The sequence below is a fragment of the Plecotus auritus genome (genome assembly GCF_963455305.1).
Source record: "Plecotus auritus genome assembly, chromosome: 6".
Classification (NCBI taxonomy): domain Eukaryota; kingdom Metazoa; phylum Chordata; class Mammalia; order Chiroptera; family Vespertilionidae; genus Plecotus; species Plecotus auritus.
Window position 1 is genome coordinate 161,790,787 of NC_137773.1, and position 20,020 is coordinate 161,810,806.

At 34.9% G+C, this 20,020-nt stretch overlaps 1 protein-coding gene across 5 annotated transcripts in view; it reads right to left on the reverse strand.

Annotated features, from left to right (window-relative positions):
- Positions 1-20,020, reverse strand: part of SLC4A7 (solute carrier family 4 member 7) — a 90,709-nt gene that overhangs the window by 8,246 nt on the left and 62,443 nt on the right. For all 5 annotated transcript variants that reach the window (XM_080674054.1, XM_080674053.1, XM_080674055.1 and 2 more), the window contains 11 exons: positions 18,979-19,085; positions 16,573-16,747; positions 12,891-13,024; positions 11,092-11,337; positions 8,914-9,019; positions 8,095-8,256; positions 7,636-7,749; positions 4,995-5,156; positions 4,558-4,809; positions 1,930-1,998; positions 398-571 (listed from right to left, as the gene is read on the reverse strand). In XM_080674054.1, coding sequence (XP_080530180.1) covers positions 398-571; positions 1,930-1,998; positions 4,558-4,809; positions 4,995-5,156; positions 7,636-7,749; positions 8,095-8,256; positions 8,914-9,019; positions 11,092-11,337; positions 12,891-13,024; positions 16,573-16,747; positions 18,979-19,085 — 1,701 coding nt within the window. The remainder of the gene's footprint in view (positions 1-397; positions 572-1,929; positions 1,999-4,557; positions 4,810-4,994; positions 5,157-7,635; positions 7,750-8,094; positions 8,257-8,913; positions 9,020-11,091; positions 11,338-12,890; positions 13,025-16,572; positions 16,748-18,978; positions 19,086-20,020) is intronic.

Consider the following 20,020-nt stretch of genomic DNA (forward strand, 5'->3'; position numbering starts at 1 on the left):
ATGACTGAATTATAACAAATATTCTTCAAAAATTTTTACTACAATTTAATAAGTCCTGAATTCATCAAGTTGTTCTGGTTACTTTGCTTTTTACACCTGCCTATCATATTTATTCCATAAATATCCTAACCTTGTTTAAAAGTTGTTTAAAAATACAAAATGGTATCTACAGCTCAAAGACTAAAAAACAAACAAGACAAAAGTATAGAAAATAAGCAAATTCCGTCTTGAAAATGATTAGTTTAATAGCTAGAAAGGGCTCATTCCTATTTCAAAACACCAAAGGTACTTAAAATGGGTTTATTCTATTTCTCAAAGTCAATTATAAATATTAATAATTACTATAAAACACAAAGATGTTATTAATTAGTAACAAAGCCTGAAAAAGAAAACGTACCATCATGGGAAAAACTACTGCAGCAGCCGAAGCTTTGATTACCCACAAAAGAACCAGACAGGTAAGCTGAATGACCGTGAAAATGTGGACCTTCCAGAGAGGCACGTAGCGGAGGTATATCAGGTCGGGTTGATGCTTAGCAGGCATGCCAAATAATTTTATACGGTCGAAAAACTGAGTGTGGAATGGAAAACAAAACAAGAAAACGTTTTCAACAAAAATATCATTTCTGCTATCTAGGAAAAAAATTACATTCAACTTCAGGGTTTTGTGATTGAAACTATAACTTCCTTGTTCTGATAGTACAGGAGAATGTTTCAGGGTACAACATCTGAACCCAGGGGGAGAGAGGAGGCAGGGAGGAATCAGAGCAATGCAATTAATTTAATCCGAAAACTCAAGCCAAAATGCTTTAATTTGGGGGACTGAAATATTTAGATAAATTGGTGTGCTATAATCAAATGCAGGAGTCACTTAATCTTTCAACTTGTTTCTAATATGTACAACAAAACAGTAACAATCTTTTAAGGTTCTAACATTACCGATTCTATGAAAATAACCTCAGGTAACAATTACCAATTTTTCACCCACTGAAAAGGAAACTGTAAGCAAATTCCTTGGTCTTTTTGAGCTTTCATTTCCTCATTTATAAAGTTGGAATAAGATCAGCCCTACCTACCTCACACAATTATTGTAAAAAAAAAAAAAAAAAAAGTTAATGAGATCATTTCCTGACCAGTGGAGAGCAGATACTGGACAGTGTTGAAAAAAATCAAGATGCTGCCTTTGAGAAGTCTTGCCAGCAACTTTAGACAATATGCTTTTCATTACAGGAGGTGGTCATGTGGTACTGACCTTGCTTTATGTGCTAAATATTTTACACTAAGGTTGGATTGATACAAATCTTAGTAAATTTCACCGGGTTGTTCTCCAGAAGTACTATAAATAAGACAAAACAAGAGCGAAATCACTGGGTTCCAGCCTTGGTTGGCTCCACTACTTAGTTAAGAACCCTCAGTGAGTACCTCAATTTGTTTCCTGATTTACAAAATTAGTACTTCTTCCTTCCCTGCTTCCCAATGATGTTTCAAGGATCACAGAATAATTTCTGTACTAGCTTTATAAACTGTACTGCACCCATACCAATGGCAGGTATTACCATTTTTAATGGAAAACGATTATCTACCTTTTCTTTGTAAGCATAGAAATTATTGTTCGGCATATCAGAAACAGCCTTTTCCCCATCCCATCCTTTTGATTTCCCCTCATACTATACTAGTCTTCAATCATAGAAGCCTTTCAAAGATTTCAATTAAAGATAGTTAGGACCTTATCAGTTCATAACCTCATTCTCGGGGGGGAAAATGTGCAGTAAGCCAATAATCACAAGAAAATGTAGATTTGAAGTCACCAGTTAACCTGTCCTCAAAATATTAGAGTTGAGAATAAATCACTACCATCATAAAAATAATCTTCGCAAGTGAAGAATTTGTTAAGTTTTTCTACGAAATCATTAAATATTTAAGACTTACCTGGATTCCTTTTAATGAGGAAACTCCCATGTAAAGGAAAACACCATAGAGCACAGGCATTGGGATAAACTGTAAGGGAAAGGACCAGCATCAGAACCCATGCTACTAAAACAATTTCTCAGCAATAAGGACACAAAAGCATGGCTGCTGAATACCTACTGAGACAGAATTACATGACCTTTCAGGAATGAGATCTAACTTTTCTATAAATAAGAGAAATGCTAGTAAACAATAACCTCCTTGAAAATTGTTTACCTTCTCCATGTTCCTTCCTAAAAGGGGAGGGAGCATGTTCAGTGGTTAAGAGATTGAACATTACAATCCGATCACTTGATTTAAAAACCCAGTTAGCCTCTTATTGAGCCTTAACCTCTGTGCTTTCCTGTATCAGAATGCCATGAAAATTAAAGGGTTTCCAATACATAAAATGATCAAAAAAGCATGTGGTATATATAATTATCACTCAAACAGCATTAGTCATTGTTATTTACTGTCACTACCCCTACAGTGACTATCACACAGTAGCATTTACTGAATATAATAATTGAACCCCACCCCCAAAAGAAAATTCTTATTTCTTTGGCAGTGAGGAGGATCCCAAATCACGCCTACCTAGTCCATGCCTAGGCATGATACAGGACACTGCCAACAGACCCCATTCATTTCCTCAAAACCACAATCATCACTCTCATCCAAGGGAGAGAGCTGTGAGGAAAAAGACCTAAGAGCACAGAGGAGACTCTACTAACAACCTAGTATGTCCTTCCTAAGAAACCTGGAGAAAATCTAATCAATATACTCCAGAAACTTCAGGAAAATATTTTATCCATAAAGCAACATTAGAATGCTAAGAAAAGTGAAAAAACAGAATGGGGGGAAAAAGCCCCTAAAAATTAAAGATATTGATGTATACACTGTACACATATAGCTATATTGGGAAATAGATAATCACCATATTGGGAATTAAAAGCAATTTTTAAATAGTTATTTTTAATTCATTTAAAAATAACAAACCCATTACAAATTAATATAAAGGACATTTTTATGGAAAACTGTAATTTAAAAAAAAATTAAGAAGAGTAGCATTGTTTTGTATTTCTGTAAAATCTCTGCAGTGGGTGGCTTAAGAGAGACCACTAAGTTCTCTTATCTGCATGTACACTGAATCTGCTGCAATATGTCGCTCTGGCCGAAGCAGATGAAGAAAATTCAGCCTCAGACAGTTACATGATTGGAAAGAAAAGGATCTGGCAGTCCCTGACAGGGTGTCAGGAACTCCCAGCGACCCTGGAGCTAGACTTTGGAAATCACGGTCTTTGATAAAGATATCCAGTCTAAAGATAATAAAGTGAAAAATAAGATTATGGAAGTATAAAAAACTATAAAGGTGGTAATGGCCAAAATAACTCAAAAGACAAAAAAGTAAAATGAATTTACCTCTGGATAGTTCCTTTCAGAAAGTAAGGAAAAACAGCAGGCTAGCTTTTCATTTTAGAGCTTTCTTGATATTCTACTTGACTTGCTCTGCCTATATGCAGTTAATACTTTAACATTTTTTAACTTCAAGAAATTAAAGGGCACCTTCATCAAGAGAGAATGGCATCCTCATAAGACCACCTATTTCTCCTTCTGTCCCAACACTTCTAACAATAATTCACCACTGGGCAGTAATGGCCCATTTACCTATCTGTTTCACCAACTAGACTGGCAAGTTCTTAAAAGGAGACAACAATGCATCCTGTTTATTATTGCTTCCCCAGTGCTCAGTAGAATAGTAAGTACTCAACAAATATTTGGTGAATTAACAGGCTGTTAGAAAGTGCATGAAAAGAGGCCAAAGAATTCTAGTATTTAACTATCAATTTTTTCGTTACTATATAGCATGCACACACATTTATGTACTCTAAGCTTGTATCCTAGTTTATAAATGGTATACAACTCTTTACTTAGTAATTTCATTTACAACAAAAATAACTACAGCAACCAAGGGAAAAATGAAGCTGAGCTCTTCCAGGATAGATAGAAAATTTCAGATTAGATATTTAGCTGTGTTTGCTATGGTTATCGTTATCTTTTTAAATCAACGAGATTCAATAGGATGTGTATGGCAAGAAGCATATGTGACTAAAGATGTTAGACAAAATATAAATTCTTACATAATTCATTTATATTATTAGCTGTTCATATTTTTCTACTAAGTGCTTGCTACTACTACTTTTCTTTCATTTAGTTTATTAGGAAAATGCATTAATTTAATTAATAGCAATATTATTTTTATATTTTGGTCAAATAACTCAGTTTCATCCATTTTTCAATATTTTTTTCTATTTATGCTTTTAACATCCTCTCACTGTATTCTTCTTTTAAATCTTAAGTCATGGATTAATTCCTTCCAAAACTCTATAGTCTTTAATTTTAATTCTATCCTTTTAAAATTATTTTTTAAATGGATACATCTAATACTGAAATGCCTACTATTCTAAACACCATGCCAAAAATATTACTTTCCAGGTAAAGTCTAGGAAATAAAACTAATTTTAGATAACTTTAATGTTTCATTTTCATACTGCCAGGCATAAATTTTCCGACAAAGAATATTTTAAAATATTTGCCATAAAGGGATGTTACCTTTAGTACTGACGTCATAAACACAGACAGGCCCATTAGTATGAAAATCACTAGCCCTGTGACCCGCTGTTCACGAATTCCCAAAAACTTGGGTTGTTCCCCGGGAGCAGAACATTCAGATTCCAGTTTTAAGCTGTTGACATGGCTTATCGACAGCACTGTTGCAGCCACGAACCATGGAAGTCCCATGACAGAACACACTCCCAACATAACTCCAACCACGAACAGGTCAAGGTGATAGCCAGCTCCTTTCTGCAAAGTGAAGTAGACATGAACATTTACAAGTCTACATTTTTCTTTCAGGTTAAAATTCTATACTACTCATAAAGAGAGAATGGATTCGTTTTCACTTTACATCTTTTCAAGTTCTAGCCATTACAAAAACACTCCAAAGTCTTCAAGAAATTAGAATACTTTGAGATAAAATTTAATGTTACCTTCAATTTGTGCTCCTTTCTGTTTATGATTACAGCCGTAATTTGTTGATCCATAAAGATGAGAATGGTGCAAAGCAGAGCTGGAATAGCGGCTATTAATAAGGTCCACCAAGGATTTTCTCCCAATGGGTTTATAATCCAGCCCCTATTTGGATCAGTAGGCTGTTAAAAAAAAAACAAATAAATTTAAAAAGAAAAAAGTTTCCTTCTTCTACTGTACAAAATTCCCACAGCATATACTGTGTCTATTCCAAGAAATGCCCAAGGGATCAGAAAGAACTAGATTAAATCTTGGTAAGTACAGTGAATTATTTGCAAAGATAGCCACAAGGATTTTTCCCATCCCTAGACTCGGGCCCCACGTCCGACTCTTTCCATGCAGAGGTGGAGTCTATTTCCTCCCCTTGAATCTGGGCCAAATGTAAGGTTTACTTTAACCAACAGAATAAGGCCAACGTGACATTGCGTGGTGTCTTGAGTCTTGGTCTGAAAGGACCTTTGCAGCTTCTTTTCTAACCCTCTCGGATCCCTGAGATTAAGCTGCTGAGTGCGCCTGGATAAGCTTTCTTCAGGATGTGACACAATGTAGTGAGAGAGGGACAGGAGGCAACCACCCCAGCTGTTTCAGCCATCTGAAGTCCCAGGCGTGTGGAGGTCACTCTGCCCCTCATCAAGGCAGCCGATTTCTGTGGCCATACGAAATATCACTAACAAGAGACCAGACCACTACCCAGCTAGCCTAGTCCCAGTAGCACAGATTTATGAACAAATGGCGATTGCTTAAAGGCATTATGTTTTGGGAGGTTTGCAATGCAGGAACAGATAAGTGAAGCAGTGTCATTTCGACATGCTCCTACCTATCTCATAAAATGTAAAATCAATCTACCTACTAGATCAACTCCTAAACTAAACTGCTTTAGAGATCCTGCAGACTAGTGATCTTGGCACAGTCAGTACTAAGAATTGGGCCTCAGGACACTATTTTTCAAAGCATCTACTGACAAAAATCTGGCACTTTACTGTATCAGATGCTAGTAATTTCAACGCTATAATGGGAAATTTGTTTTATAGCAAAAAAATTTAAAAGATCGTAAGAGAGTTTAATATTCTTGAAGGATATCGATTGTATTAAAATCTACACATTTTCATTACCTAGACTTCATATTAAGCCTGTTTTTTCTTCTTGAAGACATTTGTCAACACAAAAAGGAAATTTAATATTTTCTGATTCAGGTATTCAAATGTTCCCACACTGCTATTTATTAAACTGCTTCATATTCAATACTGCACATGTGTAAAATATTTTATCTATATAATGTTTACATTCTTAAGAGTTCCTTAAACTGTTTCCCCAAGTGTATTTTATGCCCCTGGAAACCAGTCTACTACTTGAAAGCTAGATGAATAAATGAATAACAAGGATATATTTAGGAATCTGAATCAGGAAATGGGGCTATGACTACAGGAAAATACATCAATATTTTGAACCAATATTAATTTAGAGTTTCATTTATTTGTATGATTTGGTAAAAATAGAATGACTTTTATATAGCCATCTCTTCCTGGCCTAAAATCTTTAGTGGCTCAAAAATCTATGCTTTTAAACAAAGGTCTCCAAACTTTTTAAATTATGCAAAACTATCAAACATATCAAAAGTTTTTATAAATAAAAGTGAGCACATATACCCAATGGTTCTATATTCATTTACCTGTTATATTACTAATGTTTGATTATCCATAGAGTAAAATTCATGTAGTAAATAGTATAAGGCTTAATTTTTCTTATTTTTAGATAAAGATATAAATTGAACTTCTAAATAATCTTGGTGGATCATTTTCTACCCATGCCCTCTACTTTGGAGATCGTTGGTTTTAAAAATAATGTTATTTTTATCCCAGTGAAAGGTAAAACAGACTAAAATTATCTTCATTATATTCCTTATTCCTAATCACCTTTAAACCTTCTGCTTCTGAAAGAAGTCATCTAATCTGCTCAATGTAAATATAAGCAGTAACACAAATACTTGACTCTAAGAATAAATTCCAGAAATTATTCAAAAGCTGCCACCTCTAACTTAGACGGGAAAATATTTTTAGGTGCTGTATTATGCATACAGTATATTGTACACAAAAGAACTAGTGTTTGCTAATGAAAACAAAGGGTTCATGGATGTTCACAATGAGTGTCCTTTTTCTTATGGGAGAGTATTTGATTCTCTCCTGTCAGATACATTATCCTTCTAGAAATTTAACAAGAATGTCCTTGCTACTCAAAAATTCAAGTTTGATTTAGTTCTTTAAAAGGGAATAAAGAAGGTTTCTTTTGCCTGGAAAGAACATCATGAACTCCAGCTATGAGAACAGGGTCAAATTTTTTTAATGTCTCTCAACTCTTCACCATGGATATTTTCATTCATTCTCCAGAATGGACTAGCTTTGATACCTACTTACTTATTTCCTAAACGGGTCCACTTGCAGCTTTGCATCTTGTCATTCTTTTTATATATGTGGGAAATAAAATGTTTCCTTTCAAGGATCAGCTCTTTGGAGAGATTATGCACAGTTTAAAAATAACTGCCTACACAGTTTAAAGTAGTTTGGTATGCCTAAGTAACAAATAGCCAAGTGTTTTCATCCTTACCTCGAATTTTTCAGGAACGTGAAGTTTAGGAGAAGGAACTCCTACAAGGTAGTCAATTAGGACCATTATTACTATTGTGAGAAATATAGCAAAGTCACTGATTGTCGATCGCACCTATGTTAAAAGAATACATTAATACAAATGCAGATACAGTATGTATCCTTTATAAATAATTCATATCGTTCAGATTAAAATATGCCACTAGAAAATGTGAAGGAGGTTTTAATTGGTGACAATGTGTCAGTGAAATACATTTATATCTATTATTTTTTTCCCAAAAGATAGGAAACACATTTTACAACTAACCTATCATCTCTCAAAGTACTGTTGTTTTCCTACTGCTAGCTCAGACGCATAATATACATTTTTACTATGAATAATTTCTTTTAAACTATTTGATAAAAAGTATTAACCCCCAAACAATATATTACCAGAACTCCAAAATTATACCCCAATTACCTTAGTAGGAAAATAGCGCTTGGTCTTGAATTGCTTGAGGAATGAGGACAAAAAAAATGTTGTGAAAAACAAGATAACACACCAAAAAAGCACATCTGGAATATAAGGCCCATGATGACCACAAGCTGATCCTACAAATACACCGTGAAAGGTTTTACATTCCTGGGAAAAAGAGAAAAAATAGAAAAAGGAGGTATTGAAGGGGATTCTCAGATATCCAATAAAGTATTAACGAATTTCACAGACTCTAAGATGCTACTGATTGTAAGACACACCATCAATTTTATGTATCACTCACTTCCAACTCAACTTTAACTAACACACCATCAATTGTTAAGACACATTCTGAGTTCAGAGATGTTATGGTTTGACATTCGGGACATTAGCAGAACATTTGTGGTCTTCTAACTAAGTTGTTCATAAAGCAGATGAACCAAAAAAACAGAAGGCAGGACAAGTGGATATGAGCTGTTGTAACTGTCAACTCTATGTGTAACCACAGACCTAGTGTATACTTCCTTTGAATTTATGAATCTAAGAGGAATTAGAAAAAAAAGTATATTAACATATTTTTAATAATTATAACTTGGAAGTCAAATATATTCTGTCTTTTTTTTCTACACCAACTTCATTTGTTTCAGCCTATACTTTTTTAGGGCATGATACATAAAAATGTGGTAACTCCTACTTGGTCAACCTAACACTATGTTTTGAAAACATACTATATACATCAATCAAGAAGAAAATGTAGGCCTACTCAGAAAAAGCTAAAGAACTAGATTAATAGTTGCAAAATCCTTTAGTTTATAATATACTCACAGAAACAGTGAGATTCCCCCAGGAAATATCATGTGCTGTTATATTATTTTCCATCCACACCTTCAGAGTTTCGTTGCTAGGGTTAGGAGGTTCAATACATACACATCTGAGAAATTAGAATAGGGTAACATTTTTAGGATCCTGTATTTCATGTTTACATTTTATTAAATTGATCCCACAAAGTGTAGCTTTTGACTTCCTAATTTTTCCATGTTGCAAAGCATGAATAAGAGGAAAATGAAAACACATCAGGAACAATAGAATGGAATGAGGTTTGGCTTACATAAATAAAGCATAATTAGTACAAATAACAGTGAGATATTACTTAATGAAACTAGTTAGACATATCTCTTTGGGAGGGGGTACTAATTTCTTTAAAAATCTGAGAAGATACTACCATATTTATCAAGTTTACTCTCCACTAAATCTCATGTACTTAATCCCCACACAGACATATCATGCACAGATTCCCAATAAAAGTTATACTCCCAGTAATTCCTTGTACTCTGACAAGCCCTACCTACTCATCCTTTATTGATCTTAAGGCCCATTCTTAAAGAAATAACACAGTTTTCCATCAGGACAAGTTTAGATCAGTCATTAGAAGATCATAGTTTTAGTTCATATCCAGAACTCACCCACCTAAAAGAAATGGTATTAAACACACACACACACACACACACACACACACACACACACACACGTAAAGAAATCCCTAATGTGAATTTAAAACTTGAAAACAAACAGGAATATTTCCAATTAAATTATGAGCTGTTTGAGGAGAGGCAAGAGGCTGGAGTTTGGATTCAATCCAGGCTCTCTTATTTACTAGCCGTTTGACCCAAGACAAATTTTAATCTCCAAGAGCCTCAGTTTCTACATACATATGAATAGTTAAGGAACACTATGACACAAATTATGCAACATTCGTAGCATGTGCCCACAGAATGTTAACTGAACACATGATGTTCACGGTAATTACTCAGTTAACCAGAAGGAAGCATCGCTCTAAAAACAATGCTTCAAAGAGGTCAAAGGAGCAGCAAAAGAAAGGAAACAAAAAAAATAACATTAAAAAAAATTAAATAGTTTAAGAGCAAAGAAGATAGCACAAAATAGATTCGGCATCAAAGTGTCACTAATATTTTCAAACAGGTCAATGTCTTAAAGCAAACATGTCAAACTCGAGGCCCACAAAGAATATTTTTGGGGCCCAGCCAATATAACAGCATGTAAGACTTAATTTTTACAATATCCTGTTATACATAATTATTAATAACAAACTACAACGTTCGCTAATGACTGATTACTATAATCGTGTTGCATTCATCTCCCTTTATGCACCTTATGCGCAGGCGCACCGTTCTCTCCACTAATACTAGCAGCAAATATTTTAGCAGCTGATTGCCACGTCATTAGTCTTATACTGACTTGTTTGGTGTGCGCAACAGGAAATATTTCGCTTTCGGAGAACAAGAAAAATAGGTTTATTAGCGTTATGCTTACTAATTTGTGCAGTTATTCAGTGTCTGGTAAGTTAATGTTCAAGAAAAAATATTAATTTTTATTTAAGTGTTCTATTATTTTATGTTAATGATTACTCACTTATTTCAGCCCTTTGTATTCAGCATGTCTCTATCGAAATAAACCTACGTTTCTATGAAAATTGATGCTTTTGTTTTTTTGCAGCCCACATAAACTTAAACCTTGTTTATCTGGCTCGTGTTAGTCTTTGAGCTTGACATGCTTGTCTTAAAGGAATTTTCATAGCCCTCCCTACTCCTACCATCAAAGTTGAGCGTTTGCACGGCAGGCAAGGGAAGGAGTATGGAAGAGACATATAGAAGGAATCAGAAGAGTACAGGGATTTGGGCCTTAGGAAGGCAGGAAGGAAGTTGTGTTCTTGTTTGTTGATAACCACATTTCTCCATATAAGTCAATCAAATGCAGAATCACATTTACAGAATAAAAATAAGTGAATCTGTTCAACTGGATTTATGTCCTCTGAGTGCTGTGGTAAAATCTCATCTGTAACAAACAAGTCAACCTTCACATGGCTAGTTGGGTAATTTCAGCTCGATACAGTGAGCATCACATCATGTAAAAAGTCCATTCTTAGGCTCAGACATCTCTGCAAAAAAATACATTTTAATATTAGAGAGAATCAGAGACACTTACGAGTAGCTGGTAAGTTCATCTAAATTGTTGTGCATATTAAATGCATATATTTCTCCTAAATGAAAGAGCTTCTCCAAAGCCTCGTAGATGAATATGATGCAAATGAGAGCTGCAAAAGCCTCCTCTGTAAACCGAGTAATGTAACACACAAGGCTGCTTGCATCTGTGGCAACCAAAACAATGCACAAGAAAGAAGTCCACAGACCAATACTGGTTCTTAAAGACAAGTAGGAAAGCTGGTAATCTCTGTTTAAAAAGAAAAATGTGAACACGATCAACACATACTAAAGGAACATTATTTAATGACTTAAAATTGTCATCACAAGCAATAAGAACAGTAAAACAACCTAAGAGTCATAAATCATAGAACAACAAAATAATGACTAAAGGAAGCTGTGTGTGTTTATTCTGCTTCAACGGAAGACTAGCTTCTTATTAACATACTTATGGTTATATTTTACTTAAATAAAATATTTATTGAAAATCTGCTAGGCAATAAACATTTCAAAAAAACAAAGACCTCATTTCAGAAGCCAGTTATGAGGAGTCAACGACAGACAAGCTGTCTGTAGAACAACGGAACGTGACTCTCTCAGAAGACCTGGATGCTCTAGTGTCAACATGGTGATCACATTGCTGCCCCACCATCACCGTCATCACCACCACCATCTCCTCTACCACCAGTATCCCCAGAGAAAGTGACTTCAATTTTTAATTCAATTTAATTGAGAAATTACTATAGGTAATTGCATCCTCTATTAGTCTATATTGTGTGCCAGATCAGGATCAGAATCAGTTTGTTCAGTGAAGAAAGAATCAGAGTAAGAGGAGTTAGCAGTGGTTCTCAACCTTTCTAATGCCGCGACCCTTTAATACAGTTCCTCATGTTGTGGTGACCCCCAACCATAAAATTATTTTTGTTGCTACTTCATAACTGTAATTTTGCTACTGTTAATGAATCGTAATGTAAATATCTGTGTTTTCTGATGGTCTTAGGCGACCCTGCTAGCAACCCACAGGTTGAGAACCGCTGCTATAGAGCCTAAGACCATCGGAAAACACAGATATTTACATTACGATTCATTAACAGTAGCAAAATTACAGTTATGAAGTAGCAACGAAAATTGGGGATCACCACAACATGAGGAACTGTATTAAAGGGTCGTGGCATTAGAAAGGTTGAGAACCACTGAGTTAGAGGATCAAATATTTAATAGCATCAGGTTGCTCCAGGCTAAAATATTCAGTTGCGTTTATCTCACAAAAGGAACAGGACTGGCAATATCGAATTCCGAGTCTACCAGACACAGTACCCTGCACTGGTTCCCACACTGTCAGCCCTGCCGGTGGAAACAGGCATCTCCCTCGACTGTGCCAATGCCTTCTGAGGAACAGGCCCAAGGGATGAAGTCAGCTTAAGCCCTCAAGACCCACCTTCCTAACCTTCTTTTATAAGTCCAATATACCACCTAATAAGCAAGTCAGACTAACATGTTCTTACTGAGTTGAAATTTTCTAACACAAAGAATTTTTGTTGCCCTTTAAGTGATTTGCTTATCAGTACTCAAATCCATCGATTTTTCTACTCAATGTGATTGGGGTAGAGATGATGACAGAGGCCAGAGCAGGGTCAACCACACAGTAACACAAAAATATTAAAAATATACATATTGATCAGATCTTCTTTTTCAGCTATATTAAATATATAATGTACTTTTACCTAAAGTTAAAAAAACCAATATAATATACAATTATACACATACTCAAACACATGTGACAAATAGATAACTATTACGTACCTGCAGAATTTAAATAAAATTTTTTCAAACACTAAAACTGGACCTGTACTCCCCAATATTGTTAGAGGTTGCCCAGCAAACAACGAATAGGCAATCCCAGTTAATGATGCTCCAAAAAGAGACTCTATTGCACTCTGTTTAAGGAAAAAAGAAACGAATAAAAGCAACGCATCATAAATATATCTCTAACATACGATAATACATATAATAAGAAATCTAGAAAATAAAAAATATGAATCAAATAAAAAGATAAAGCAAACACAACTCTGAATTTCAAATTTGTATTTTAAATACAGAAAATGAAAAATACACTTTAAATACAAAGGGAAAATTGCTTTGTTTTTGCATATTAAAAGTGAACATTTGAGATCAACCTTAATTCAAAACTGTGAGAGTCATAGAGGGAGGAATAAATGGAAGACAGAAGCCTTAATTCTATCTACAGATGTTTTATTCTTAAGCCTGTGGTGAGTACAATATATTATTTTGAATATTTTTGTATGTCTGAAATAGTTCATTTAAAAAAAAAAAGAAAACATATTAAATACTCAATATCCTGTTAGAAAAAAGACTCCTTCAAACAGGTAAGAAATTAACATGTGATACTATTGTTCTCACATTGATTTCTAAAGATCAATTTTCACACATTTTAAAGAAAGTAATCTAATATGATAGACTTTAAACAACAGATATCAAAAATGAAATGCTTAACATAAATAAAATAGATGGGAAAACCTCTTTATAAAACTGACAGCAATCATAAATGAGGAAGTATCTTACTATTATTAAAGTTTGGTAACAGAAAATAAAATGAAAAGACTCAGAGAAATTTTAAATCAAAACTAGTAGCCAATTTTAGACCACTACCAACATTACATTCTACCTTTACGTTATTAAGTAGTAGGGGGTTATGCTAGGCCACTAGACAAAGGGAAGGGATCAGAAGGAAAAGGATAGTTTACCATTCACAAAGTTCTTGGAGTGCACTATCAAGAAAGGAAAAGCCCCTCATCAGTAAGTAAAGACAAGGAGAAGCAGCTTATGAGAAACAACCCCCCAGGGACTGGAGACAGCATGACATCAGGCCAAGAGCCGGGCTTGAGAACCAGATTTGAAGCGTTAAGACTGGTTCCTACTAGGTGTTACGCCATGGGCACACCTAAAACTTTTTGAGCCCAACTTCTCTCCCCCTTTTGAATGGGGGTGATTTTAGCCAGGAGAACTTTGGGAAACACCTAGCAAGTCTAGCATCTAGCCTTACAGAATGTACTCAACAAATGGTAGCAATCCTCATTGCCAGCAATAAACAGCACCTTCCAAAATTAAAATCACAAAATAATAATATGCGGTACAAGTATTATTTAACTCTTAATAGAAAAACAAACTTGACTTTTGGCAAAATTTAAAAGTGTTCATATTAGGCATCTAGTTGTTAATTGTATAAAATGAATGTTTCTTGCCCGTAGATGGAGTTTGTCCTAGAAGACACCGCTAAGCCATTATAAAATCCTTAGTTAAAATAGAATATGCATATTTACGTATTAAATGGTATCTAGAAATAGAAAAAAAAATTGAGAAGAAAAGCAAAGAGATGGCAAATAAAGCAATGCTAACAGGGACAGAGAGGCACAAGATTACAGTGTCCCTCCCAACGTGATATTGAAAAAGCAGAGTGGCCACATGAAGACCTTCCTTTCACCACTCCCAACCCCTTATTGCCACATTTACTAGGTCCTTTACCCAGATCTATTTTTAAAACTATTTCTATGCTCATGCCCAAACTGAACCAGGTCTTGCCCTAAAGAAGTCCCAGCCCTGCTACCTGCCATCCCCACCCCACATTCAGAAGTTTCCGTTTTACCCACCCATAGCCCTACCCTTCTCTTCCCCACAGACCTCCCCACTGCATGACACTAAACACTCCCTGCTAGTCTGTCCTCCTCAAAAATCTGTTTTGGTTTTTGCAAAATTACTTCATCCTGAGCTCTGACTGCGCCTGGATCTGATATGCTGGGCCATTTTCCTCCTGTTCTCATCCCTCCTCCATTCCTCACCTGCTCTCCCTGTAAATTACCTCCAGCTATTCTCAGTTTCAAGCCCCACTTGTCTGAACCACTCCCAATCTCCTCATTCCTCCTTGACCACTACAAACTCTGGAACTCCTCCTCCTGCCATCTCCTTTTATACTTGAAGTACCCAATACTTGAAGTTCCCATAAAGCATCTGAAAACAAACACATTTCCAAACCACCTTCCTCCATAACTCACTCTGAGCTCTCCATTTCCATTACTTCAACTCCCACAGCTCTTCCTTGATCTGACTCCTACGTGGCCCAGCACCCAGGACAAGGTAACTACATTATACTCTCTAGTCTTTTTTCCCCTTAGGTTAGGATCCTGGAGGACAGAGACGCATGCTCGTGTTACACTCATCTATATTCCTCCGGTGCCTAAAGCACTATCACAAGCCCATAGCATTAGATGGCAGGATGAGATGGGCAGACAGAGAGTGACAGTCAGTCCAGAAGCAAAGCAGCATTTCCATGATGGGAACAGGTGACACACAATTCCATGGGGAACTTGTTACGAATTACATGTGCAACTCATGTCAGCACATGAAGCAACTTACAAAAAATTATATACCTTTAATTCAGTGATTACAGAGTAAGGGAATATTATCTAAGTAACTGAAAATAAACTGAGCTGAAAGGAAATTTCAACTGTCATGTTTATCTCCTGTTCAGCTCATGAAATACTTTAATTAAAGAATATCACTACTTAGCTTTGGCTATTTCTTAACCTTTTATTTGTAAAATAAATAAATAAATAAATAAATAAATATGTCAATTTTCTCCCCAAGAGTAAATATAATTAAATAAAATACACTTAAGAATTACAAATCATCTCATTTAAAAGCCATTAAAATATAAACAAAAACTTGTCTTTAATATTTTACAAAGCACTATTCAGTTATGCCTCCCACAGCCCCTAATACAATATTACCAAGATCAACAAAAAACGAAAGACCATAAAAACTTTCATTTCAGTTATGTCAAATTACAGATGCAGGTTTCAGGTATACTTTCCAATGACAAGCTTTAACTACTTTCACACAAATTTAGTTAACAGCAAAATTAAAACAAGTACCACATCAAAAATCCATCATTTGTCCACAGTTATGTTCTCTTCTTCCAAACAGACTAGTCCGGGCCTACCCGCCAGGGTTGATGAGTTAATATCACTCACATGGCTGTACCTAATCCTATGATGCCTTACAGGATGTGATGTAGCCCCAGTGGTAAAATCCTCCACCCACAACCCACCCGGACTCAGTTCAAGCAGACTCCCCCCACCAGACCCTTCTCCCCCAGACAGACAACACAAGCCTTTTACTCAATTTATAAAACCATTCATCCAGCAAGCCAGGATAAACTTTTCTTCTTCTTCTTCTTCTTCTTTAAATTTTATTTTTATTTTTTTACCTCAACTGTGCATCTTCTCCTGTTCATATGGCTTCCCCATGTTTTCCATAGCAATTACCTTTGGGGGAAGTCTGCTTTTGGACGGGTTAATCATGCTGTGGGTAGACTCTTCGGATAAAAGTAGGAATAGTGAGACAAATGCACACAGACACTTGCCTCTGAGGAGCTAAGAGCCTGGCCGCTACCAATCTTTGTACTCACTATTCTGCCTTCTGTAGCTTCTCCAAGCAGCCCTCCAAAAGTGATTACAGGAGACATACAGGCACAGTATAGGAAAAGAATCGAGGCCAGGCACTGCAGACTTAATGCATCCTTGAAGTCACTCAAGAAAAAAGGTGCTTTCCTTTTGATGTCAAGTATCAAACCACCAAAAAGCCTAAATAGGTGAGATGAAACTCGTCAAACTGTACACTAGAGGATTCTAGCTATTGCAAACTAAAACTATGGGCTACATAAAACTGCTGGTGTCTAGTGTTTTGTCAACAAAAATTAAAATCCTATTTAAATCATGGTATAAATTACAGAAGATACACTCATTTAATCTAACCCACTGGTAGAGGAAAGGTCGATTTCATTACGTTAAGAGACATAAACATCTGTATTTCATGGACTACATATTGAAAAGACTGCAGGAAAATGATTTTATATGAGTAAATGTAATTTCAGACACAAATGGGCAAGAAAATGTACAATAAAAGTAAATAAAACCTAACAACCCATTCATGAAAATATGCATAAGCAATTCTAATTATTATTATCTACACTATAAATCTTAAAGGCAAGTGTCAGAAATAGCAGGAAGGCAGTTATAATGTAAATGTTAAATACCCTTTAATATAAATAGAGTATGCTGTGCTTAGAGCCACTCAGTTGTAAGTTAAATAATTTCAATTACTTTTTAAATTAGCACTTTAATAGTATAAATATTTCTGGTCCAGGAAAAAAGCCTAAAAAGTACCTCAGTGTATGCAATTTACTTTATTTGTCGTCAAACTAGTGTACATAGTACTAAGAAGTTTTAATAAATATAAAAATCTATATTTGCACATCAAAGCTGTGTGTATAATTTCAATGTGTGGGGTGGTTTTTTTTAAATCAAACTTTTGGATACAGCTAACTTGAAAGCATTCCACTAAAATATAAGCTCTGTGAGGGGCAGACTTTTTCTTATTCATAGTGTCACCATCTCATGTCTAGAACACTGCCTGAGAGAGAGTAAATATTCAATAAATACTTGTGACAAATCGGTAATTCAAAAACATTTTGTGACTCAAAATATATATAATCATTCAAATCCCTACTGTAGAAAACACTCCAAAAAAATTAATCTTATGCTTTCAAATGCTTTGGATGTTTCAAGCTTTACCCTTCTAACATTTTTTTTTAAGTTAATAGTGAAATGGATCCTAAACACACAATGACAAGTGGAAGAAGTTACCCTATAGATAATCTGACAGCAAGGGGGATTAATTTGCAATAAAGGTGCCAATGATAATCTAAAAATAAAATCATACCATCAAATCAATAATTGATTATTTAACAGCTTATATAAGGCTTTCAGATCACTGACCATGAGATCAATGGGGGCCTTAGCACTTCTCAGTAACTAATCCTATCTCAATTTTTTTTCTTTATTGATTAAGGTATTACATATGTGTCAATCCTATCTCAATCTGAAGTTTGAGGAAATAATAACAATAGCTAGTATCAGACCAGCACCTCTTGCATGGGGACAATCTTATTTCCTATTATAGTCACAGAGACTAATACATTAGTCAATGGATTAATTGTGAGTTTAAGCTTCTCTAAAGTTTATATTTAGTATACCATTTGTGTGTTTTTTCCTATGCAGTATTATTTAGGCATGTCATTACTATCCCTAATAGTGTATCTGTATAAGATATCCAGCTTTTTAAACAAATATTCAAGATTCAATATTTACTTCTACAGAGACCACCAGTGGACAAAAGGTATCACTATCCCATGCTTTACTACATAAAAAGTAAAATAACATTTCTCTACTTCTACAAAATATTTTAAGGCAATGTTTACACCTGGCAATATATTCTTTATTCCAAAAATGAACAACTTCAACAATTTTTCTAGATAGGTTTCCAGAGTTCAATACCATGGATTAATTATACTTGTCTAATTTTACATTATCATATGATATAATGCTCTTTTAAAAGTTTTAAGTCTATGCACACACACAAAAAAACATTGGTTATAATTCCTTTCTGTTCCCATAATTCTCTAATTTCATAAGGAGAATTTTAACTCCACACTTTATTTAAAAACCTTTTTGTAAATTAATGTAAATTAACTTACTATGTAACTGTGCAACATTCTTAATATGGTGCATATTTTCATTATAAATTAAAGCTTGGTATACAGAACCCAAGTATATACTTTTAAAATTATCTTTAAATATATATTAATTTCCCTCAACATCACATACCTATACAATAAGGCATTTTTTTAATGTAAAAAAATACCATATAAGGTTAGGTTCAAATATTTGCAAAGAAAAAGACTTTTTATGTCTTTTTCATCAATTCAAACCCTAGTCTCAAAAGATACCCACATTGTATCAGTATTTGTACCCACCGTCCAGTCCTCTGTAGCTCAGGCCCAGCATGATCAGCGGCCTCTTTATGAGTCTCACCCGAGCTGGGGGCAGATCCATTGGGAAATACAGGAATCTTTCTCTTTTCCTGCATTTCACACACACACACACAAAAAAAAACAACAACACTTTCAGATTTTTTTTTTAAAGAAGGCTGAGATGGCATCTTCAATTCAGAGGGAGCATGAGATCTCTTACTGTGTGTGTGTGTGTGTGTGTGTGTGTGTGTGTGTATTGTGCTCCTAGAAAAAGATGCTTCCTAACATGAACTTCTACTTTAAATAAGCTCTACTTTAGAACAGAAGCCAATATTTGTCCATTAATATTTCTAGGTTCAAGCTCAGCTTGCTCCATTTTATACTCTAATATCAATTACAATATAAAACACATTCATACACAACATTTCAAATTACTATTCAGCAAAAGGAACATAAATAGCCAATAAAAGCATTGCTCCAACCAGAATTTTTAAAATACTGCTCATGTTAACTACTAAAAATGTACTTAACATTAAGAAAAGTGTAAATGCAAGTTTTCTTTTACTAAAATACTTCCCTTGAGATATAAATAGCACAAGGGTTATTAAAAGCATTAAAAAATCAATATCCCATTATATTTTATTACAAATTCAAGAGTACTATTCTCATGATAAAGGATCTTGTCCCACTCACTTGAAAAGAAAGGAGTGAGTTTTTAATTGGTTACTTGGGCCTAAAAGAACAAGAAAGAAACAGAGAAAAAGGAGGAGGAGAGGGAGCAGGAGGAGGAAGAGAGAGGGCGGTAGAAGGAGCAGCGGGGAGAGAGAGGGAGAGAAAGGTGGGTTAGGTGAGGTCAACCCAGGAGATCCCCTGGTTCAAAGACTCTAGATGACTTAAAACTACCTGGTTTATATGTTCAATATGTATAGAGTATAAAGACTTATCTATAATCATAAAATTACCATTTGAAAATATCAAAATCTAAATTACATCTTAGCTCAAGGAAAAAAACGAAGTCATGGAATTTCTGGAAAACAAACAATTT